General features: G+C 42.5%; 3 protein-coding genes across 4 annotated transcripts in view; 2 read left to right on the forward strand and 1 right to left on the reverse strand.

Annotated features, from left to right (window-relative positions):
* psme4a (proteasome activator subunit 4a) overlaps positions 1-7,135 on the forward strand; it is a 30,516-nt gene extending 23,381 nt beyond the window's left edge. For both annotated transcript variants that reach the window (XM_049601020.1, XM_049601021.1), the window contains 9 exons: positions 31-162; positions 279-487; positions 669-754; positions 902-1,030; positions 1,623-1,778; positions 5,150-5,312; positions 5,402-5,535; positions 5,696-5,836; positions 6,037-7,135. In XM_049601020.1, the coding sequence (XP_049456977.1) occupies positions 31-162; positions 279-487; positions 669-754; positions 902-1,030; positions 1,623-1,778; positions 5,150-5,312; positions 5,402-5,535; positions 5,696-5,830 (1,144 nt within the window). In that variant the 3' untranslated portion in view covers positions 5,831-5,836; positions 6,037-7,135. The remainder of the gene's footprint in view (positions 1-30; positions 163-278; positions 488-668; positions 755-901; positions 1,031-1,622; positions 1,779-5,149; positions 5,313-5,401; positions 5,536-5,695; positions 5,837-6,036) is intronic.
* Positions 7,136-8,922: 1,787 nt separating this feature from the next.
* On the forward strand, positions 8,923-12,079 carry gpr75 (G protein-coupled receptor 75). Its single transcript, XM_049601043.1, has 2 exons — positions 8,923-9,430; positions 9,776-12,079. Exon 2 carries the CDS (start codon positions 9,902-9,904, stop codon positions 11,540-11,542), a length of 1,641 nt encoding a protein of 546 aa, XP_049457000.1. The 5' UTR covers positions 8,923-9,430; positions 9,776-9,901; the 3' UTR covers positions 11,543-12,079.
* Positions 12,080-14,002: 1,923 nt separating this feature from the next.
* erlec1 (endoplasmic reticulum lectin 1) lies at positions 14,003-22,182 on the reverse strand. Its single transcript, XM_049601044.1, has 14 exons — positions 21,835-22,182; positions 21,567-21,671; positions 20,317-20,397; positions 20,040-20,117; positions 19,898-19,961; positions 19,744-19,790; positions 19,393-19,616; positions 19,179-19,320; positions 18,940-19,101; positions 18,795-18,854; positions 16,650-16,774; positions 16,475-16,552; positions 16,261-16,336; positions 14,003-14,901 (listed from the first exon to the last, which is right to left on the reverse strand). Exons 1-14 carry the CDS (start codon positions 21,973-21,975, stop codon positions 14,830-14,832), a joined length of 1,455 nt encoding a protein of 484 aa, XP_049457001.1. The 5' UTR covers positions 21,976-22,182; the 3' UTR covers positions 14,003-14,829.
* Between the last annotated feature and the right edge of the window lie 2,879 nt (positions 22,183-25,061).

A 25,061-nucleotide genomic window follows, 5' to 3' on the forward strand; every position in this document is an offset into this window, starting at 1 on the left:
TGATGATTGCGCTTCTTTTTCCTTTTCCAGTCGTCTCTACGTGCTGCAGGGAGGCTTAGCTCAGCAGGAGTGGCGTGTTCCAGAGCTCCTCCACAGGTTGCTGCAATACCTGGAGCCCAAGCTCACACAGGTCTACAAGAATGTACGGGAACGCATTGGCAGGTGAGGTCCTGTTTACATCCCTAGATAATATGAATGCGCTATTTGTCATTATTCGCTTTTTAAAAACTCTGTTTTATGTGTCTTATCTTATCCTCTCTGGATTGGTGTCTCTCCAGTGTGCTCACATACATCTTCATGATTGATGTCAACTTGCCATACACTCAGCCAACCACCTCCCCACGCATTTCGGACTTCACAGAGCGAATTCTGTTGCAGCTGAAGCCTCTAAACGAGGGTGATGAGGAGATCCAGAACCATGTGACTGAGGAGAATGAGGTGGGAGAGCAGGATGAGAGGACGCAAGCCATCAAGCTACTTAAAACAGGTGGGTCAAGAATCTGTCACCGGTCATCTGAACGCTATCACAATACTGCTTATTGTAGGAATGGTTGAAACAGTAAGGAGTTCAGTTTAGTGGAAAATGAATTCATTTTTGTCAAACATCCACAATTAAAGCAGATGATCATTCTTTAAACATAAAAATTTCTGTCTTCAAATGTCTGCAGTGCTGAAGTGGCTGATTGCGAGTGCTGGTCGCTCCTTCTCCACTGCTGTCCCAGAGCAACTACGGTTGCTTCCACTGCTCTTCAAGGTGACACACTCACTCATTAATTCAAAGCTTTGATCTGATAGCTTTGTCACTCCCGGCTTAAAAATTTTGACGCTTAATGTATGCACCATGCAGGGACTTAAAATGATGCTGGCGTTCCTATTAACCTATCTCTGTCCTCTGCTCCAGATTGCTCCAGTTGAGAACGATGACAGTTACGATGAGCTGAAGAGGGATGCAAAGACATGTCTGTCTCTGATGTCTCAGGGACTCCTTTACACAGAACAGATCCCCATGGTCCTCAGTGCCCTGCAGGAGGTGAGTCATCTGGCAGCTGTGGCTGCTATTCCACTTTTCACCTGCATCACACATGACTGGGCTTTTTTACACACCCTCACATCTTATAACATATAAGGCTACTAAGGAAAAAGATGAAAGCTTCAAAGGGAATGACAACTGAATGAGATTTTGAATCTGTTACATAATATAACGTGTCAGTACGGTAGTCTGCAGCTTCCTGGAGAATAAATGAGAGCTGAAAAAAGGTAACTGTGACAGTATTCTGCAGAATTCATCTGTGATTTTCGGATGCGCAACCAGCAACATGTGCAACATGAAAATAAAGAGAAATAGCAACATAATATGCAAAGCTGATAAATTAATTACTTGACCCTGAACAGTCCCAATCTATGAAATGATGTGAACCACATGCAGAGATCGATTTGTTCAAGCTCACAAATTTTAATTTCACTGTTTGAACCCATTTTATATAATCTGTGTTTTTAAAATGAGAGGCATTCCCCAAAAGAGGAGCTCCATTACAAAATCCAGGGCATGATCTGTTCCTCTTGTGAAACAAAATGCTCAGTGTGTTATTGATGTGGGATGGGTTTATTATTGTGTGTTGCAGATTGCTGGCAGCAGCTCCTGGCACGCTCGCTACACGGTGCTCACATACCTCCAGATTATGGTTTTCTACAACCTGTTCACCTTCATGAGTGATCAGAAGGCAGTGAATGACGTTCGGGCACTGGTGATACGACTGCTGGAGGATGAGCAGCTGGAGGTAAAAACAACCTCTCATTGACAACTGTGAAACATTAAAACCATTAAAAATGTAAAGCTGAAACATGTAGTCAGTCTGGCATGACCGTCACTGGAAGATGTTTGGAAGATGAACAGGCTGATTAAATAATAATCGCCAAGCTATCGGCCAATACATGCTTGTTTATGCTAGCAGGCAGTCTCGCTGTCTTTCAGCTTCACTGTAGTGATTCAGCACTCTCCTCCTGGCTCTCCACTCTCTTCCCCCCTCCAGTCCTCTAGCTGTTGCTATGGAAACCACAGGCTGCAGTAATCTGTTGCTATGGAGATAACGTTCAGATTGAAGGAGGATGAGAGGGAGAGGGATGAAGTAGAGACAAAGGAGAAGTGGGGGATGGATGAAAGTAGCCATTTTTATTTGGCCTCTTAAACTAATCTAAGCCTGATTTTACAGGCCTTAGCTATATGACACTTTCATTGCTCTCAATTCTTCAGGATCACCTTCATGAGAGAAATACATATGTTGACAGAATTTGATTAGCTGACACTGGTGCCAAGACAGATTTTAGGCATGACCCTTGTCTTTCTTTATATTGCCAAGTAACCTTTGTTGCACAAAGCTCAAAGCTTAACCCATGAGGAATCTATCTTCTTTTTTAAGGGAAGTAAGTCAGTTACTTTATAGCAAAACTAAACCAGGAAAACTTTAACCTAAAAAGCCTTTCCTCTGGAGAACGCTACTCAAAGATATGCAAAACACCCATTTAAAAGTTTACCTTGCCTGCTGAGAATTTCCCAGAGAAACGAGACATAAAATGCGCAACAGACCATTTTAGCTCACATTATGGAGAAGCATCTCCACACACATATCCACCCCCAGTCCCCAGCTGGCTGCTATTTCCATCCAGCTGGCCAGTGTACACACTAGTGCAACACCCTGCCTAATAACATTGTTGCTATAGTATGGGCAGGTAAAGCACCAGACAGGAATGCTACGCTAGTTACATTATGCCATGATGGCCAGAATTTATTATTCAGTCAATCAATTTAATGGTCACTTGCAATCATAAAAGGTAGAATTCCAATGAAATCTAATCCCGTCGATCCCTTCAAGCACCGTCTATTGAATGTTCAGCCAAATGAGCCACTCTTTGCAGGGCTTTGCAATCCTGTCCAGTGCTGTGTACATATCAGGCAGTGATGTTTCATGTCAGGACACTCTTGGTGGTGCAGGACTAGAAATTCTTTTGCATTTGAGGGGAAACCTCAAATTTCCTAGAGTGTCTGAGGTGAAACAGTCTTTGCCTTGCCTTTGTCACAACTGAGTCAGTATGCAATGCCCAGGTCAGGCCACTGATGATGTTGACACCAAGGTACTTGAAGATGTCAACCCTCTCCACTGCGGACTTGTTAATATAAAGGGGGGCGTAGTTCCTTTCCTGTCCACTCTCAGCTCCTTAGCCTTCCTGACATTCAGGAGTGGGCTGTTGTCCTGAAACCAACGGGTCAAGTCCTCTACGTCTTTCAGGTAGGCCTTTTCACTGATATCTGTGGTCAGGCCCATCACAGCTATGTCATCAGCAAATTTGATGATGGTGTTTAAGTCTGAAATGGTTACACAGTTGTGTGTGTACGGGGAGTACAGTGAGGGACTCAGAACACAGCCCTGGGGTGCTCCATTGTTAAGAATGAGGTTGGAAGAGGCGTGTCCACACACTCTTACCACCTTAGGTTTGCCTGACAGGAAGTCAAGAATCCACATCCGCAGTGAGGTGTTTAATCCCAGCTCCTTGAGCTTTGTGGGAAATGCTGAACTGTAGTCAATGAACAGCAATCTTGCGTAGCTGCCGTTCTTGCCCAGAAGAGATAGGGTGGTGTCGAAGATGTGTGCTATGGCATCCTCTTTTGATCAGCAAACTGTTGGGTCCAGTGTGAAGAGCAGATGTTATCCTTAACCAGTTGTTCAAAGCACTTCATCACTACAGAGGTGAGTGCCACTGGGCAGAAGTAATTTAGGCAGGCTGGTGTTGAATTCTTGGGCACAGGAATAATGGTGGGGGTTTTTTGATCCCTCATATCCATTATTTTCAGTGTAGACACGTAGAAGGCGTGCTCAATAGCAATTGGGCGCACAAGTGTTCCTAAGTGCCCAATTTTCAGGGTGCAACAGCTGCACCCTGAGAGAAACTAAGTTCAATTTTGGGAATGCAGCAACGCAAACTTGACATCAGGTGACAAGGAACAAGCAATCACAGCTGGCGACTATCTTCCGTAAATATCAGTCTTTGGTAAATATGGAGTAGAAGTTGATGATTTTAGTGCAGGGCTACTCAGAGCTTTATGTCCATTATATATATATATATATATTATATATGATATATTTCAAGCTCAATACACACTTAAAAAAACAATGCCTTGGGGCGTCGGTGGCTTGGTGGTAGAGCGGGCGCCCCATGTGTAGGGCTGTTGCCGCGGCCCTTTCATACTTACCTGTCCTGTGCATTAAAGGCAAAAATGCCCCAAAAAATATCTTAAAAAAACAAAAAAAGCCTCGAAGAATACCAGCTCTGAACTTGGGATTTCTGTTTAGTAGGCCATACTACGCAGCCATATGATCTACACGAATCAACGTAGAGAAAGTAAGGCCACGGTACAGTGCTGGTTATGGTCGTTTAGCAACATAAGGCACAACCTGCCTACGCGCCCTTGAAAGTTGGCACAGAGTAGCACCCAGCACCCGACCTCACATTTTCCAGGCGATAAAAAAATGTGGCATATGGCCTGGCCCTTATAATTGTCCATGTTTTCAAACTGTAGCCCTAATTTGTAGGCTACAGAGCGTGTGTTTATGGCACCTTTGGTGGTTCTGGTAATCCATGGTTTTGGAACGTGTCTGTTGTTTTACAAATTAAATCCACCTCAGCATCAGTGAATCTATTGATGTCTGCTGTGACTTTGACTGTGGTGTGATGGAGCATGCTCCAGACTGGATTAACTTTTAGAACGCCTGTGACCATATGATTCACACTTAGGATCTAAGCCGCAACATCTTCGGTTGACTGGGTCTCTATTAGCGTATGTCAGCTTTAACACTAATTTGTTATGTGTCAGTAAGTGTCACTTTACATTCTAAAGTTTATGTAACAGCCATGTAGAATAAAATTATCTTTCAAGTATCCAATTAACAGATGAAGTAAGCAATGTCAATTACTTCCTTGTTCCTTTCAAGTCATTATAATGTCAATTACTGCCAGCAAGTTCCAGAGTAATCATCTATTAAATATATGTACTCAGTTGCACCATTATGTGTGTTGTAATAATACTGTTCTGTAGTAATGCATTACACTCTGAAATTCAACTTTCCCATCTCCTCTGTCTACCTTTGTTTTCTAGGTAAGAGAAATGGCCGCCACTACACTCAGTGGCTTCCTTCAGTGCAACTTCCTGTCCATGGACACCCCCATGCAGGCACATTTTGAGGCCCTCTGCAAGACTTGCTTGCCTAAGAAGAGGAAGAGGGAGCTCGGCTCTATAAAGGACACTATACCCTCTGCTGGTAAGGAACACGTCTTGAATATGTGACAATGGACTAAACATGCTGTTCTCTCTCATTTTAATGGAATCCCACCTGTCGTGTTTTTGTAGACCTGGTGCGGCGCCATGCAGGTGTTCTCGGGTTGAGCGCTTGTATTCTCTCCAGCCCATATGATGTGCCCACTTGGATGCCCCAGCTGTTGATGGACCTCAGCGCTCACCTCAATGACACACAACCCATTGAAGTATGTATAATCGCCTGTTTATCACTATGCTGTCGCGCTGGGATTATTTTTCAACCTCCTTTCCCCCCCAGTCGCCTAATGCTTGTTCTCAATGTAACCTGTGATATGTTCACTGATAAAGAAAAAAACAATAGCCCTAATTTCTGTTTGTCGCCTTCAGATGACTGTGAAGAAAACTCTGTCGAACTTCCGACGGACTCACCATGACAACTGGCAGCAGCATAAGCAGCAGTTCACAGATGACCAGCTGCTGGTCCTCACTGACTTACTGGTCTCCCCATGTTACTATGCCTAAAACCTGGTAAAGCATTTTAACTTCACACTCTTCTTGAAACATAAATATTACTAAATGTTTTCACAAGCGCATCCCAAATATTTGTAACTTGATTATTATTTTTTTACTGACTACAGTCAAACAAAGCTGATAAAGGGATAATTGTATAGGCATAAAAGAAAACTCCCTGAGCCACCTTTTTACAGTCATGCCTGTTTTTGTTTCAGTTTGGGATGAACCCAGACTGAACAGACACCAGCCTGCATTGGGGAGGAGGCTCCAGTTCCTGACTGCTGAAAGGCACAGCATCACCCTGGAAGAAGAGTGGCACACAAAGCAACTTAAGTTGTGGCACACACAGGATTGAAAAGTTGTTTATTCATGTATTTAGCTCATTACATTTCTACTATACTTAATATTTAAGGATCAATCATAGCAGGGATGAATGACCTGCAGTTTGTAACATTATTGTACAGTTTTATTTCTTCTTCTTTTTTTTTCCTTTTTCGGGGGGGTTTGTTTGTGTGCATGTGCACGAGTGTATGTGTGTGCGCGTTTATGGGATGCTTGAAGACATCCGCCAGTGTCCCACACATTTCTCAGGATTCTATCCCAAGTATCAACTCTGAGCCAACACCATGTCCAGTGTCGGACATACTCTTTACTATCTCCCAGTAGTAAAGTGTTTGTTACAAACCACAGAGCACTGACTATTGAACAATGGTCTCTTTAAGTTAGACTTAAACCTGCAACACACAGTGTTTGTGTGGCTGTTTGATCTATTATGATTATATGCATCATGCATGTATATATCATGGTATAGCAAATATGCACAAACATATTTATTTATTTATTTGACTTTTTGAAGTGCTATGGTTTTTTTTTTTTTCATATTAAGTATTTCTGAGATAAAGTAGACAAGCTTTTAGCAAAGGAGCCTATTGTCATCCACTCTGGCAAAGAAAGGGAGAGGGCAAGCTCCCCACTGCTGTGCTGTGTGATGCGTTTGCTGTGAGGACGTGAGAACAGTTTGATGACCATTTCATGTTTCGGTGCAAGAAAATAACCACACCGCCTGTCAATAATTGTGACCTCTTCCCACTTGTTCCTGTTATCATTTACCTTTTTTTTTTTCTAAAACCCACAGAGATGAAGTGAAATCACTTTTGTTTGCTTTCCTCTGATGACTTGAAATCAGTCCAAGCATTGAAGCATTTAGTACCTCACTTATGTATAGTGTAGTGCCAAAACTGCAGTGATTTTTTTTAGATGTACTGTTTGCTTATTGAAAGAGATGTCAATAAATTGTTTGTAACAAAAACTGCATTTGATGTCTGTTTTTTATGCCTCCATGCTAGCGATTGCTGTGGAACTGAGGCATTATGTTTTAGGGTTGTCTGTCCATCTGTCCCATTCTCAAAGCCAAGATATCTCAAGAAAGCCTTGAGTGAATTTCTTTTAATGTGGCACAAATGTCCACTTGGACACAATGATGAACTGAGCAGTTTTGGCAGTCAAAGGTCAAGGTCACTGTGACCTTGTCTGTCATGAACATGATATCTCAAGATCGTCTTGAGGGAATTTCTTAAAATTTGGCACAAACATCCACTTCAAGCCAATTATGAACCTTTTAGAATACAGTGGTCAAAGGTCAGGGTCACTGTGACTCAATGTTAGAGCCATTTCTGACAAGTCCTGTTTTTTTCTGAGTCACGTTAATGGGCCACCTGACCTGGCATCTTGGGAGCCTTTAATTAAAGGCACCTGTGCTGAAGTGACTGGAGCGTGGAGGACACTATGGGGTTACAGTCATTAACCACTGTTTATTTGGTTAGTCTTAGTTTTTATTGTTCGATGAAGTCGTTTAATACCCCATTGATCTGAACTTTGTTTTTGTAAAGGCCTATTTTTTTTTTTAATGCAACAGTCAAGACAATCAGTTCATAACCTCATCTTGCAAGTCTCCATACATCCTACAAATCAATCAACTCTCAAACCAATACCAAAGCACCCTGGGTCATCAAACAGTGAAAACCAAAGACAGTGAGTTCATCATATCTCCCGTTATGGCGTCTGTGTACAGCTATTTTTCAACTTATTTGGAAGCCACAATATTCATGAATGCAGTATCTCAAGGAACAACTGCAGGGAATTTCTTCAGATTTGACACAAGCATCTACTTGGACTCAAAGATGAACTCATTAGAATTTGGCGGTCAAAGGTCACAGTCACTGCGTCCGTCTTACCTTTGTGAATGTGATATCTCAAAAATGCTGTAAGGGAATTTCCTCAAATTTGGCACAAATGTCCACTTTGACTCATGGGCTGAACCTATTAGAATATGGTGATTGAAGGCCAAGGTCACACTGACCTCATAAAACATGTTTTTGGCCATAAATCAAGAGTTCATATGCTAGTTATGACAAAAATTCACACAAATGTGTCATAGGATGATGAAGTGATGACATTTTATATCCAAAGGTCAAATGTCAACCGTGACATCATGATGTTTACTAAAACACTTTCATGGCTATTAGTCAGTGTCATAACTCAGGTACAGAAGTGGAGACATTTGGTCAGATAGCCTATTGAACTGGTGACACTAATCTTGGGTGTCCATCTTGAAACTGCTCATTGTATAGGCTAGATCATTGCATCATTGCTGCTGAGGGGAAGATGTGTGTGAAACATCCATGTTTCCACAGACATGTAAACTGTAACTGCAACTTGACAGAGGCATACAACCGCAAGGCAGTGATTCTGGTTTACAAATCAAACGTGCTGAGAGTGTCTTGGCCCTCCATGGCACACGATGATTACTGTCCCTGCTTTAAATATTCACAGAGAATCATCACTGTGCGTGTCGCCTAGCAACCACGTTGTTGAGCTGCTGTTCCCAAGGACGGCGGTGAAAAGCGAAAAAAAAAAAAAGAATTAAAATTATTTAGAAAATGGTTTTATTTTTGCGAATTTGTCGTGCCAAACGTCTTCTAGCCGTTATAAAATCAGTGTAAGCTTTCTACGTATTTAACCCAGTCCATTTTAAATATTACGAGACCATTTTTTCGTAAAAGCTACAGTATGTTGCCATGGTGAAGAAAAAAAAAACGATTTGCCGCGGTGGTGATGTGTCGTGCGAGAAAATGGTGTAACGGTCTCTTTCACTAAATGTGAATTTGTATTAAAACTGAGGGAAAACGACAGTTGTCACCGATAAAAAAGTAAAAACAGGGAAAGATGATGTGAGTTGTTACAGAGGGACCACTTGAATGCAGTGGTTATGCTCATGCCCAGATACGTAGGCAGTGACTTCATACTCATTTTTCAGTGCACGTCCAGTGGCCGTCGCTTCTGTATAAGAATGGATATATCGCCAAGAAAACGAACATGCTTTCATCTAATTTCGCTGCATACGCGTTAACGAATAATACAGACATGTGAGGAGACGTGTTTAATGTCAGTGCTTGTCAGTGGGCTGCTCTGTTTTGGATTATTTGCTGTTGAAATACGTTTTTTCCAGAGCCGCGGTGCGTTCGCTGACTATCATACTGCTTAAAAATGAAGATGGGCTGTAACAGATGATGGTGATGGTGATGATGGAGGCACGATCGATTACAGATGGTAGGTAATGTTTTCTCATCGTATAGAGTATTAGATACAATAAAAACAGCAATACACATATTTCCTCTGGATTTAAGCAGACGCTCTGTGTGTGTGTGTGTGTGTGTGTGTGTGTGTGTGTGTCTGTGTCTGTGTGTAAGGTATAATTGGCCAAATGCAGTGGTGCATAGCTATATCCTACTGTACCTTGTGTCCAACATGTCACCGCTCCATATTAAAAATGTACCTATTTACACCTCAGGTTGACTTTGCCTCGCTCCCTTTCATCATCTATGAATTTAGGCCTGTTAAATGTGATCTACTGCACAACATTAAAGCTAATATATGACTTTGTATCCTCTGTAGCACTCTACCAAGGTGGCAGCATTGGCACAAGCAGCAGATGCTGTGATCATCATGTACTCCGTCCATACACGAGGAATAACGCTGAAATTGATGACTGTGGGATCCTTATAAATTGTTAATAATACAATGAACACCACTGTTACACCATCAGACCTGGTGGATGTGCCAAGACAGCAGACCTTCAATGGCACCCTGGGCACGACCCCATCAGGCTGGGCCGTGATTCACACCGCCACCTTGACCTTTTGCTCCCTCCTGCTCATCTTCATCTTCTGCCTGGGCTCCTACGGCAACCTGGTGGTGTTCCTCTCCTTTTTTGACCCCATGTTTCGCAAGTTCCGCACCAACTTTGACTTCATGATCCTCAACCTGTCCTTCTGTGACTTGTTCATCTGCTGTGTGACTGCTCCCATGTTTGCGCTGGTGCTCTTCTTGGATGCAGGTGGAGGGGACGGCGTGTCGAAGAGTTTCTGCTTCGCCTTCCACTTGACCAGCTCGGGCTTTATCATCATGTCCCTGGAGACGGTGGCTGTCATTGCTTTGCACAGGCTGCGCATGGTGTTGGGGCAGCAGCCAAACCGCACCGCCTCCTTCCCCTGCACGCTGGCGCTCACTGCGCTGCTGTGGACATCCAGCTTCACCATGGCGGCTCTCCTTACAATACGAGCATACCCACGCAGAGATGGACCCTGCTTGCCCCACTTTGGCCTGGGAGGTGGACAGGCCAGGGTTGTGTTGTATGTCTACCTAGCAGACTTTGCCTTTTGTGTCGCTGTGGTGTCTGTGTCCTATCTGATGATTGCTCAGACACTGAGGAAGAACGCACAAGTGAGGAAATGTCCCGTCATCACTGTAGATGCCACATGCCCTCCACCCCCACCACCTCTCATTGCAGCAGGCTTTGAGAGCATGCAGTGTGCTGTTCAAGGCCCCTCTCTGTACCGTAACCAGACTTACAACAAACTGCAGAACGTTCAGACACACTCTTACGTTAACAAGACCAGCCAGCCTCTGGTTCCAGGCGCTGCCCAAGGAGCCACCTGCTGTCAGCTGGTGTCTACAGTCAACTTGGCCACCGCCAAGGACTCCAAGGCAGTTGTCACCTGTGTAGTTATAGTGTTCTCTGTGCTGCTTTGCTGCTTGCCCATGGGAGTTTCACTGGCACAGGATGTTCTGTCACCAGAAAGTAGCTTTGCACATTACCAGTTTGAACTGTGTGGCTTTGTGCTCATTTTCCTTAAGTCGGGCATCAATCCCTTTGTGTACTCACGCAACAGCGCAGGCCTCCGACGCCGTGTGCTGTGCTGTGTTCAGTGGGCGGCACTGGGCTTTCTCTGTTGCAAGCAAAAGACTCGTCTGCATGCGATGGGGAAGGGCAGCCTGGAAGTCAATCGCAATAAATCCTCCCATCATGAGACCAACTCGGCCTATGTACTGTCACCCAAGCCACAGAGGAGGCTGGTAGACCAGGCCTGCGGGCCCAGTCACTCCAGGGATTGCGCTGGTAGTCCAAGGGCCACAGGTGCGCGCAAACCTCGCCCCCCAAGTACCTCGACACCTATCAACACCCGCATCGAGCCCTACTACAGTATATACAACAGCAGTCCCTCTGCAGGGCCCAGCTCCCCCACCAGCCTGCAACCTGTCAGCTCTCAGACATTTGCCTTCGCCAAATCTTATGTAGCCATGCACTACCACACTCACCAAGATGCACTACAAGACTTTGAAAGCACCTCAGTGCACCAGATTCCCATTCCCTCAGTCTAATCACAGAGCTGCTAAACAGAAAGGTTTGGACAATGTTGACATGGCTTTAAATCAAATATGAATCAAAAGACGAACATAAAAAAACAGCCCATTTTATGTATTTGGAATCTGTATTAACCTTTTGTTCTCTTCTACAGTGGAAATACATGTTATGTTTTCTTGAGTGGACATATTAAAGAACCAGTATTATGAGCCTTGCCATGAGACTAAAGACAAGCAATAGATTTGTAATGGAAGTGTCTGTTCTTTTACAGATATTGCATTTTCTCATAAATCTGCCCGTGTTGCACAAGCATGTGCCAATATAACCCAAGGCTCCATAGGTTTTCATTGCAGCCAAAGACTGCAGTTGCTAGATCACTGCTGTTTTCTCTCTGGCTGAAGTTGCTGAAGTTGCTGAGCGCTGATATAAGCTGCTGTAGTGTCGGGCTGCTCTGAAACCCTGCACTGGCCCACACATGGCTGTCGATGGCATGTGGTTGCACTTTGATGAACTTTTGCTTCTTGAGAGAAATGTGTTTGTGAACCTCATACACTTTTCAACACAATAAATGTTTGGCAAGTGCAATGGATCTGTGCTTCAATTTTTTTTATTTTTTTTTTTTACTTGAGCTATTGATTAGTTGATCAACAGAAAATTAATGAGAAGCTGAGTCAACGTTTCTTTCATTTTTTTAAGAACAAATGTCAAACTTTTGCTGGTTACAGATTTTCAGATGTTAGCATTTGATGCTTCTCTTAGTCATATGATAGTGAAATTTGTATCTTTGGGTTTTACTGTTCTCAGACAAAAAACATTTGAAGATGTCACCTTATAAAACATAATAACCATTGTCCACTATTTTCTGATATTTTTAAGACAAAACAAAATCAAGAAAAATGGCAGATTAATTGCTTATAAAAATAATCATTAGTTGCAGCCCTAGTTTTATTATTGCTAGCTGTGTCAGTAGCTAATGAAATGATTGTAATGCTGGTTGCTTGACAGTATTTCAGGCCTGCTGGGACTGAACACCTGATGTTAAATGAGAATACCACCTTAAGTAAGAATGCCAGTATGTTATTTACACGGCCTGGGTAAGTTCAGTCATTATATTTGTAATCATGAGCTACTGTCTTTTAAAGTCATAAAACACAGATTTAAGTCTCAAACTTGTGATGTCATTAAACATCAAGTCTGGAGCTGCTCCATAGACAATGAATGGAGCCTGATTTTGTGGATCCACAGAATGTGTTTTATAACTAGCCTAAATGAACTTTAGTCTGTTGTAGTGTTCTCAGCTCTGAAACAGAAAATGTACGCATATACTCACAACATTCCCCTGGGTGCTGTCATTATCGTCTCTAACATCTCTCCAAATTCATTGTCTGTGGAGCAGCTCCAGACTTAATACTTGATGACATCACAAATTTAAGTTTTAGCACTCTAATTTTTGGATTTTGAGGGATCGGTTCATGTTTACTAATATTTTTGGACTGTATTAGACCATAGGAATAACATGTATGAATTCTGAAAATGGGCAGTTCCCCTTTAAGAATGTGAAAACAACATACTTGTGTTATATTAAACCCAAAGTGATGATAACTCAGAGAAACAACACTGTTTGAATTGGCATTTTATGTCTCACAACCAACACTACATTATTTTATTTTTTGATATATTCATGTAAGTGATGGAATCTCAGATTATTTCCAATTATGTCCACATCCACACACAAATGTTGACATGGTATTCTTTACATTATACCCTGAGGTTACAGATGAAGCTTTGCAGTGTCTGATCTATTTTTTTAAAACTAAAAATCACTGTGATTAGAAATAGAAATAACTGCAGTGGTCGCTGTTCAGCACGTCAGTGTAAATTAGAGTGGTGTTAATTATTTTGCAGCTCCAGCTGTTTTCTTTAAGATAAAAATGAAAGGAAATAAAAAGGTTTTCACAATTGGAAAGGGTTATACTATACACACAGCATCAGTACCCTCTGGTGGCCTTCAGTGTAACTACATGTCCATCAATGAAGGCTCAACATACTTTATGCTATTTCCAGGAGGGAAATAACAGACTAATTATTTTATGTGCTTCTCATGGTAATAAATACCAAGGAAAACCTCTTGCTTTGAAAGATATACATACAGTCATTAAGAGGAGACATTTATTGCTGATTCACTGCTTTTCTGTTGCAAAGAGCAGCTTTGGTCCCGGTTTACTTCCTGTCACTACCGCATTAACAAACATTCCATGAGGAAATACACCATTTAAAATGTTTATTTTGGCAAGTTTTAAACAATCTATAGACCAACACAAACACTGTAAATGGGTCCCAGTGTATTTCCTGTTGAAATGTTTACTTATGCTGACAGGAAGTACACAGGTATTAAAGCTGTTGTCCTTGAAACAGAACAGCAATGAAAAGGTCTATATCGCAAATGTCTTTCCTGTGTAGTAATGCAACACCATATGTGAGGTTTCACGTTTCAGTTTTTATTCTTTGCTGCAAATGCATTGGTCTGTATCCCTGTGATACAGCAGTGATCAGGCTCCCAGTGCGCATCTTCATAAAACCACAGAATACCTCTTAAAGGAACCCACAGACATTCTGCACAGCCAACAAACTTAGAGGGAATTTTAATCAACCACTCACCTCTGTTGCTATTCCACAGCACCGTCTAATGCATAAGTTACACTCACTCATCCTGTAAATTAACACAATACTCACTCTCACAGCTGCTAAAACATTTTCACACTTGCTTTTTGCATATCTACAAGTACAAAGTGCCAGGGTCAAGCAGCTAATCATTTCATACCACACTCACACACACACTCAAACACAAAAATAAACTTTAAAGACAATAAAACCACCACGAACGATGTGATTCTCCTGATGATTATGAATCCCCTGATTCATCACTCCTTTGCTTGCAATCAATCAACACAAAGTGAAGCATAGATATGGGGTACAGGCAACAAATCCACTGCCTTGTGGAGCGAGGCATCCGTGTTTTCACAAAGTCTGAGCAAGTCTGCTGGATCAGGCTGTGATGTAGCACTACCCATTGCACAGATAAGGGCATGAGCTGAGGCCATGCTCCCTGGCTACGTCAAGTCCAGCCTCGGGACCAAGTTTCACCTCGATTTTGGCTTTTAGCGCAGTGTCATGGGCATCTCTCTTCCTCCATCAAACAGGCTTCTGTTTTATGATAACTGTCCTCTCTCTTCAAGTGCACCTTCCTCTGTATGTCCTCTCTTTGTCCTTCATGCGCCGTTGCTGTCCTATGATATTTGTCAGTTTAGCTGGAGACTGACAGAAGTCCATATTCATCAGCAGTGTCAAGAATCCTGCATATGACCGGAGACTCAACCTAGGGGGAAAAAACACCGATGTCAATCACCTTAAATGTGGTGACAATCATTATAGGCCTCCTGTCTGCACACAAGAATTGATTTGTTGTCAACTACTAAATTAATTGCCAACTAATTTGATAATTGGTTTGAGTATTTTTTACAACTTCTCTGATTCCAGCTTCCTTAATGAGATTTTTATTATTGTAAAGGGAGTATCTTTGGGTTGTGGACAAAACACAAGACATTTGAGGACAATGCTGGGAACACTTATCAACATTTCCCGCCATTTTCTGACATTGTTTAGACCAAACAACCAATCAACTGACCTTTCGCTAGGCCCCGCCCCTTTGTGATGTGGGCTGTGGGCTCCATGCTTAGTCTGACACTAAGCATGGAGCCCACAGTGTCACTAACTGCAAAAAATATTAGCATAATTTTGGGAAAAATGAAACAGTGATTCCAGAGAGAAGCAGACAGAGGGGTCTACAGTCTGTGTTTAAATGATATATCCAGGATGTCAAACTGACTCAGCACCAACAACAGGTTAAAAAGACAAAGACAGTTAGAAGCTAAAGCCAAACTATAGGCTACAGATCACAGTGTAAAAGTGAACCACCACATCACTGCTGATCGCCACAGAAGACAATGAATATAAAGGGAAACTTTGTTGATATTGAACCAGCTGGGTGGCATCGCAGTATGTGCAGATGAACAGTGTTTGGCTTTGCCAGAGGTCTTTGGCAGAGGCAGAGATCCTGGTGCTGCTGCCAGCACCCAGACCTCTGCCACCGGACGGGCAGGGATCTCCAAGGGAAGCCAAACACCCTCCATCTGCGCACAATGCGATGACACACAGCTGGTTGAATATCAGCAAATCCCTGCTCCCCTTCACTGGTTCCTGTACAACAGGGTCGGCCTTTTTTTTCACTATTATAATCATTAAAAAGCAAAAGCAGCATGTGTATACATTCAGTAGGCTATAGCTTCACTAGCTAGCTGGCTAACCCTACACTTTTCAGGGTTTGATTTTTGTTTTGGAACAGGGAAGAAACGTATATCTTTTTCCAACCTCTCCAGGTAACCAGTATCGTTAATACACGACGTGCCCCAGGCACAACATTTAGCTCCAAATCCACAATACCAGCCTGAAAATGAAGGAAATCTGAAACGACTGCATTAGAGTCACAGTTGTGTTGTGGACAAATAAAAACAAGTTAGCGTTGCCCAAACACCTACATATATTTGGACTTTCCATTTATTTAGCTCTCCAAACTGAAGTAGAGTTTAGCACTCGAGCTAAGGTTCAGTATTAACCTGATACAGCTTGTGTTTTTTTTTTCCAGTAACTGTGACTCATTGGTTACTAGAGAACTTACCCCGAGGATGTACTGACAAGTCTGAGGCTCCAGCATATAGACAGTGACAGCATGGGGAGACTCAGACTCCTTACATCTGACAGAGAGAGGGGGAAAAGAGACGAGTGAATCAACCAGGAAACATCGGGGGTATTGTTATACTCATGTGTTGACTCAGGGCAGTGACACTGAGCTGGCACTGTGGTTCCTCCCCCGCCCATGACTGTTCACTCACTTGAGCTTGACAATGACCTGTCTGGGCTTCCCTGTCAGATCACACACATCCCCGTGGCCATAGAAGTGGGAAACCAACCTGCCAAGGAGCGGAGAGGATGAACAGAGAGAAAAATCAACAACAATCTCAGTTTAATTTGCATCCAGATGAGCATTCAACAATATGAATGGCTTACTTGACTTTCTGCACGCCATCATCTTTGAGCTGGTAGGATCTGGCAACGTTCTTCTTGGCCCACTCCATGTGCTCCAGGGCGTTCCAGTTCCCGACCACCACAATGTTCTTTCCTTGCTCTTTATCCTGCGGCACAGAGGGCCATTTTCATCACTGTACAACTGCAATCTAATGTGCCGGACAATCCTATATATACACAATTAAAATAAACCAATTATGCAATTACACATTTTCTCTTAGCTAACGTTTATGTAGTTAAAGCAGAGCCAAAACACTTATGTGATAAATCAAGTGGCAGAAAATTAATTGCCATCTATTTTGGATACGTTCATTTTTGAGGCAAAGATGGCAAAAGTTCCTCATTTCCAGCTTCTTTATTGTAAGTATTTGCTACGTGTCTTTGCCTTATGTAATAACAAACTGCGTGTCTTTGGGTTTTGGACTGGTAGGGCCCGATATGACAGTGTGTTTTGCAGGATGAAAAATGCAAGGCGCACCACTCTGCCACTCTTTATTGAAGCCGTCCCCGATCAGACAAAGCACGTTTTGCAGCTAGCTGCATCTTTTTTGAATTGTTACTAGGCAACCACTGAGTCACCTGTCTTTAGCTTAACTTGTAATTAGCTATGAAGTAAACTCACACATCTGTATTGTAAAATCTGCATGAAGAAAAGACAGGTGGAAGGCTGTGATTCAGGGTGAGAGGCTGTTACCAAAAAGTACCTTGGTAACAGGGAAATGGAGATCTGTGTGTGTACATGAGACCCTCAGAAAGAGGAGAAATCACAGGGAGTACCATCAGCTGGTCCAGGAGCTTCACCTGGATGATGGTTGGTTCAAGTCTTATTTTTAAGCCAAGTTTAGCCCAATGATTCCAAGCGAGATGAAACTGTTTTAGAACATTGCAAAGAAAAGTTGCAGTGGTGTGGCCTCGGCATCTGAGTTTGACTCAACCTGGCTGATGGTGTCATCTGCAACTCAGCTGGTCAAATCACCAGCGCTGGTTCTAAAACGTAAGACACGTCACCTGTTTCTACAGCAAATCAGGTTGTACTGAAGTCTGCTGCTCAACTCAAAATGACCACAGAGGGCATGTTTGCTTGCTGCAGCAGGTGCTCTGTCCCCGCTGAGCCCTCTCTTTCAGTCGCTGCTGCTGCTCGCTGTATGTGCGTATTATGAATACAGTCCACCCGATGCTTGTTTTGTTTTTCATCACTACTACAAATGCAACTGTAGCCAGTATCTCACAATCACTATCCTCATTCATACTTTAAAAAGCTACAAATTACATTCATCCACAAAATAAGCCTGAAAAGCTGCAAACAGAGCAAAGGTACAGAGAGTTATTGCACAGAGATGATACACCATCTCATCTAGTTGCTTAAGTGTGAACCAGCAGGGTTTTAGAATGTTGCAGAACGGCGAATTGTAAGTAGCTGCTTCTTTAAACTCGCCTCGTCATGAATCTTTGGTCTGAACCAGGCTAAGATAAGCCGGGGATAGTTTGACAATTTGCTGTCGAGTTGACAGTTTGTTCAGATATGTCTTGCAGCTTTCCTAGTGCCACTTTGAAAGTGAGCCGATGTTAGTCTCATGCAAACCATGCATGCTGCTACTATTTGTTATTGCTACCACAGAAGGGCCACATCTCAATTCATGTGATTGGACAATAGGAAAAAAACAGCAATGATGTTAAGCGCTTCTTCCGCTTTGAGTTGAAGCTCTTTTTAGCTCGAAGGGTTCAGGGTGACCCTACAAAAATGCAAGCCGCATAGAGCGGTAGAATGTGAGGTGCTCAGCGTTGCAAAACAACAAGTAAAATGCTTCACTCTCACTGAAAACAATTACAAAAAATCACCCCAGGCTGCTATAAGGAACTGTGTCTGATTGGGGCCAGACAAAACAAGAAATCGGAAGACAGCCCTTTAGGCTTTAGGACACCTATTCTTTTCACGTTTTATAGGCAATACAATCAGTAAATAATTGGCAAATTGATTGATAATGGAAATAACTGTTAGTTACAGCCCTACAGTTGAGTTTACCAGCTTAAACTAATACTAAGAATACATTTTATTTTTTAGATACTCCACATAAATCACCCAGCTTCCACACTGACACACTCACACTAACAAGGAGGGACTCTTACCTCATGGTACTGATGGACATGCTTTCCATAACAGAATTCATATTTCCACCACCCGACCCCCTGAAACACACACATCAAGAGGATTATATGTCCCTGCGTGGTTTATGAAACACTGCTCAGGTGGTTTAGATGGAGTATGCCTCACCCCATGCAGACAGTACGAGCCACTGAGGAACTCCTTGATTAGTTGGTCATCCGTCAAGCGGGAGATGTGAGTGGTGCCGACAGTGACCTGAGACTGCCCTCCCACAGTCATGGGTTTGTGAGTGGAGGTGAAGGCCTCCTCTCTCACTGGTGACGTATCCTCCTGTAACACGTCAAAGATATAAATGAGCCAGGTAGTCCCCATTTGTCCCCTCTGTCATACTTCTGCGCGTGTCTCACCTCTCTGGTCTCGGTGGTGGCGCTGAAAGGCGGTTTAAGCTGCTCCTCTTGCTCCTTATCCAACTGGGCGAGCCGACGAGGCCGCAAAGGGGAGCCAGCCAGAGCCTGGCAGAAGATGGCGTTCACTGGGGAGGACTTGAACCTACAAGGAAACAGTTAGATTAAGAAAATGCACACAAGACGTACAAATACTTCTAGATGTATTTCCACCTACCTGTATTTTGGGTGTGCGCAGAGCAGCGGCGTCAACACCACCACCTCATATTCACAGGTAGTGACCTCAGCGACTGACAGGATCTCATGCTTGGCCTCCGGATGGCAGACGTACAGCACAGATGTGGAGCGAGCCTCGTTCTGTTTCAGCACACAAGGAGTCCCGTTACCCATCTCCAACGAGAAGTAGGGAGTCAGCTGGCCTTCTATATTCTTAGTGGGCACCTGGACACAAGCGGGAAGAGTGAAGGAGACAAAAAAAAAAATGACACGACAAATGTGAGAACTGACAGCTGGCCTGACAAATATGGTTGGTTACTGAAGTTTCATTTTCAAGTTTCATTATACTTACTTCAGTTTCAGCTGTTGATTTAACTTTTTCTGTCTCTTCAAGTTTATCTAAAAAATAAGAGATTATTTAGCTTTAGCACCATAAAGAAAAGATGAATACATTGAATAACATATTTCTAACAATATCATAAAGTTTCGTTCACAAATGAACTCACCTGTCTCTGTTGACTGGCTCTTCTGTGCCATATTACCCAGGAAGTACTCCTGAACGTTAATCTTCTGTGGAAACACACATGATAAGTGCTCACTTCTCACTCATGTCATCTGAAAATGATTTTACCCTCTAATAACACTGACCTGGCCAGTCTCCTTCTCTTCATGATACTGTCTTATATGCTTTCCATGACATACTTCATATGTCCAGTATGACTCAATCTGCAATGTTGGCAAGGCAAGAGTGAGTTTAGAGTCATGCATGACCGAACACCATTGTTCACCACAGCAGAAACTTAACATCAAGTTTTTAGTTATGCTCTGCTAATGTAGCGTGAAGTCCATCTGAACACAGTTTCAGTCTCTCTGAAAGTGGTAGGGAAATAAGAGGGAAATAAAAGTGAAACTCGTGAGGTCTCACCCTGTAGGAGCAGCTGCTTCGTTTGAATAGTGGATCCAGCAGTTCAGCTGGAGTGGGCCCACTGTAATCTTTATCGTCATCCTAAGTCGACAGAATACACCAAAGAAATACATTAAGGGTGACGGAGATAAGACAGCGTATAAGGAACAGGAGCAATAAAAAACAAATGAAACAAACCAAAACAAAAAAATAGCACAACACAGATTAGCATCACAGAATTCAGCTGAACAGAACAGACACTGCTATCCACAGGGACGCTCTCCCTCTGGGGTTTACAGGCCATATTTAGAAAATGTGGAATCTTACGCAGGTCATTCAGATCATTTTTTTGGACAGCTACATCTTTTTTAGTTGCAAAAAAGAAGTGTTCATCTCAGTTTCAGATTTGCTGCCTCTCTGAACTTATCAGAATCTGATTGTATGAGAGCTATTGTTGCGTGCTCCAGTGTTGTTTTTTTTTTATTTAGTTGTCAAACTGTAGCTGGTTCTGCATCCTCTTAAATCGGCAAAGAAATCCCAGATATGATGGCCAAAGATATAATATAAGTCACAAACTGCAGCTAAACTGGTTCGTCTTGTCCCTGTTAGAGGGTTTTTTTGGGGGGAAGTCGTGCGAGTCAAATTGTGATATGTAGTATTGGGCTTTGTCAATAAAACTGAAAATTGAATTATGCAATTGAGGATGCAGCACAGACTGGACATCTCTGCTACTTTAAGAAATTTTCATACGACTAAATGAATATTTATACACATCCTTTTCTTGTGGAAGCCTGAAACCAGACCATGAAAGTAATGAAATAAAGGAATAATAAGACAGCGTAACACTGCTGTTGCCTCTGCCTCCATCTCCACCACATACAACATCACAACTGGTTTGCACTATTTTTGCCCAGGTAATACATATATATAGTATACTCATTCATAATCATTTACATACATATGCACATACCCACATCCTCATTTTATTTTTACTGTGTAACAAGCCTGTGTAATTTCCTCACATGCAATACTGTAACCACTTACTGTGCAATCATATCCAGATATTTCTGTATTTTTTACAGTAATGACAGTTATAACACACCATGTGTGTATCTTCATCTTGTCTTATCAATCCAGTGACAAAATGCTTTATAGAATCTAACAGCTTTGCACTAACCCAGTGGGATCATATGTTAATAACTTGTGTCATAATATCTGTAATGAGTTTGTAACTATTATCTGTGGAAGCAATAGAAATGCTGATGGCTTACCTCATCTCCAGATGTCAGAGAAGGCAGGAGACATTTATACTTCTCCTTCTCTGCTGTTGTCATAATGACAAAGTCATCTTCCTTGTACAGTACACCTGACGTTGGCTGAAATCCACAGACAAAGGCTTGTTACTTACACTGTAACGTAACAGCAATGAAGACAGAGGAAACTATCTGTGAACATAGCTAACTATCTAACACCCCTCTACCTCACCTCTTACAGTAAATTTGCTCCCCTAAAAAACTGTTCCTAAAGAAGGAGACATACCAGCGTGACTTCAGCGCCTGGCCAGTTGATTTTAAAAGGGATTTCATCTGTAAAGGACGGGTACCCTCCTCTGTTTGCTGAGACGCCGCTGCAGACCTCCAGCAGCCCTCCGACCATCACCACCAGCAGCCCAGCCGTCATGTCTCCTGTCCGGCTGCCGAGCTCCTTCAGCCCGCTCCTGGTGTAAGATAACAGTCGGCTCACCTCACCCTAACTGCGGCCTGAATGATGAATTAAAAGCTACTACAAAGTCCGAGCAAATGTGGCTTTGACAGACGAAGGATATGTCTGTATGAGACGGATGTCAATACAACACAAATTACAGGAAGTGAACTGTTTACTTGCCACGTCGTGTTCCGCCTCTGCGATGGGCTGAAATAACAGCAGCGCCCTCTGGCGGCGACTCCAGGTACGGCAAGAGCGTTTGGCACCCTGGAAAGCAAAAACAAACCCATTAAACCAGTGTAACCTTAAAAGTTTGGGGAGCAAAACTAATAGGCTACCAACTTTTTTCTTTAGTAAACCACAGTTGTAAAATATGCCGCCTCAAGTCAATGTGGCAACAACTTTAAATACCTATGACCAAGTTTTGCCCTAGGAATCATATATTATATAAATTTTGCATTCACTCTGTAGCAATTGTGTGAATTACACTGTACAGCCTTATTTTGCATGCTATATTAAAAATGTTTGCAGCATCACTGATAATTTCCAGTCATTACAAACCATTAACCACAAAGTCATCACTCAGATTCACAGAACCTTATTTTCAGTTCTAGTTAAAATCCCAAAATGTCTTAAAATACCAACTATGCTCGGCTAAATGATGTGAGAATAAAGAATCTGATCCAGAATCCAATTATTTTTTTCCATCCATAAAGCTAGAGAGGGAGAACTGGAATTTAAGGTGTTTGTGAATGGTAAAATGTACAACAATATATTCATTCATAATTCATTATCCACCACCCATACTGCAGGATTGTGAGGAGGCTGTAGCCTATCCCAACTAAGCCATTCTAAAAAAATATATGTGAAGTCTGAGCAGCAGGTCATTCCACATTTTATGAGCCATGAAGGCAAAAATAAATACTTTTCTAGTAGTATTTTCCATAACGATGCTGTTAAAAGTGAACAGAGTTATTATCCATCTCAAAATGCATATTAATACACAAGGAAACTGGAAATAGATTGCCAAAATCAAAACAGTTTACTGCATCTGACTGTTTTGCTATAAACAAAGCACCATGTACGTCTCTAGCTGATCAACAGAAGGTCAGTAAAGTGAATATTTCAGTGATCTGAAATGTGAAATTTACTTCCCTCGTTTTCATCAGTGAAACACAATTTCCCCAATGTCTTGCTAAATCCAACCACATCCTCATATGCTGAGAATAGTACTCATAAAGAATCCATTGAACGCAGACCACAGCTCGCCTGAAGCATTTGGCTCCTTTTGAGTTGAGATGCTAGAGAGAGGTTTCCAGATCATGTAGGCACAAAACAAAGGCAGATTGCCTCATCTCTGCCTCGTAGTGGATGGATTTGGAAGTGTGTGTGCTATAATACATAGAGCTGATGTTTTAGGGTGTCTCACAATTAATATTTTTTATCGGGACTCCATGCAGAACCGAAGGTGAAAGGCAGTATGAAGATACGACGTGTGACAGATCCTGCTGAGAAGCCGATTTACTGAGCATTGCCTGGGTATTATGTTGGTTGACTTATATACAGGCCATGACGAGAGCAGCTTTGTGCCAAACGTGCAGTGTCCTTACTCTTTTCTCCTGTGACTGTTGATTCAGCAGTGTTGTGTGTTGAATGAAAATAAATAACCCCCCCCCTTCCATCCAACCTGAGCAGTTCACATAGAAACAGCTCTCAGTTAACAGGAAATTTAAAGCATGGACCTTGAAAATGTGTGGTGTTGCATTTCACTGTCCGGGGGGTGGGGGGGGTGCGGGGGGGGTGGGGGGGTGGTGGTGGTGGGGGGGGGGGGGGGGGTGGAGAGCCTTGGACTGATTGAGTGTAAACCTGAGATGGGCATTTTTTTCCCCACCTGTTGGTGGAGCTGTTGACATGAGAATGTGCAGCGCAGGAAGCAGGAGAGAGGAGAGAGATTTGAGCAGAGATTTTGAGACAAAGAGTGAGAGGATTAGGAGGAGAAAGGGATATGGAGGAACAGGGAAGGATACAAGCGAGAGAACATCCCACTAGATCATCCACCCTCTGCAACCACTCCCCGTGTACATACATACAGCTTCCACTGACACATCTGCTATGTAAACACAACATATGGATGTAAATATTTATGTGCACACCACCACCCTGTATATGTGCACAGAGTAGCTACATACTGTATATGATTATAACAGATAGATAGATAGATAGATAGATAGATATATAGATAAATAGATAGTCTTGTTTCTGGTTTATCTGATAAAAAAACGTAGATAGGTATGATCATATATCACTCAACTCATCTGTAGAAATGTTTCAGAAGAAGACTGATGAACTTTCATGTCTGTACAAAAAATATAAAGCTATACCCTGCAGCTGGTTAGCTTAGCTTAGTACAAAGAGTAGAAAAAGGGGGCAGCAGCTGGGGGAAATACTCCCCTCTACCCAGAATGTTTCTTAAGAGCCACAACAGGGCTCTTTTTCTTTTGCCGAGTAGTTTCCACACTTACTTTGGGCGTTTCAACAACCACCATTTCTGCTACTGGAGATAGTAACTGCAAAGGACTTACACGATTCTCTTTTGTGAGAACGAATAGATACTGATAGCTACTGGAAAAAAAAATAAGAGCGCTATCCTCTTCCTGTTTTGGTTGTGCAATGGTTAATGCACTTCCTTTGTGCTGTAAATAGAGCGCGGCAGGGATGATGGGGTTTTTTTGGAAGCCGACGTAATAAGTTTGCGTCGCCCTGGTTCCCTTGTCAAGAAGCCTATGGGATTTTTCCATTGGATTTTGGATAGTCACAGAAAATAACAGTTTATGATACCCACTGATTTCGAGACGTTTTGGTTGCGCAATGGTTGATGCACTACTTTTGTGCCGTAAATCAAGCCTTAATTTCCTCGGGTGATTGTACCTGGTGGCAGACAGAACTGCGCATAGAAGCGAGGCTTATAGGAAACCAGTCTAAAAGCTGATGTTGTCATTAGCCATTGTGTTACATTACATTGTGCAAGCAACCTTGTTTTCATAATGAGAGGTGAGCCTGAA

This window comes from Epinephelus fuscoguttatus, linkage group LG16, assembly GCF_011397635.1.
Source record: "Epinephelus fuscoguttatus linkage group LG16, E.fuscoguttatus.final_Chr_v1".
Classification (NCBI taxonomy): Eukaryota; Metazoa; Chordata; class Actinopteri; order Perciformes; family Serranidae; genus Epinephelus; species Epinephelus fuscoguttatus.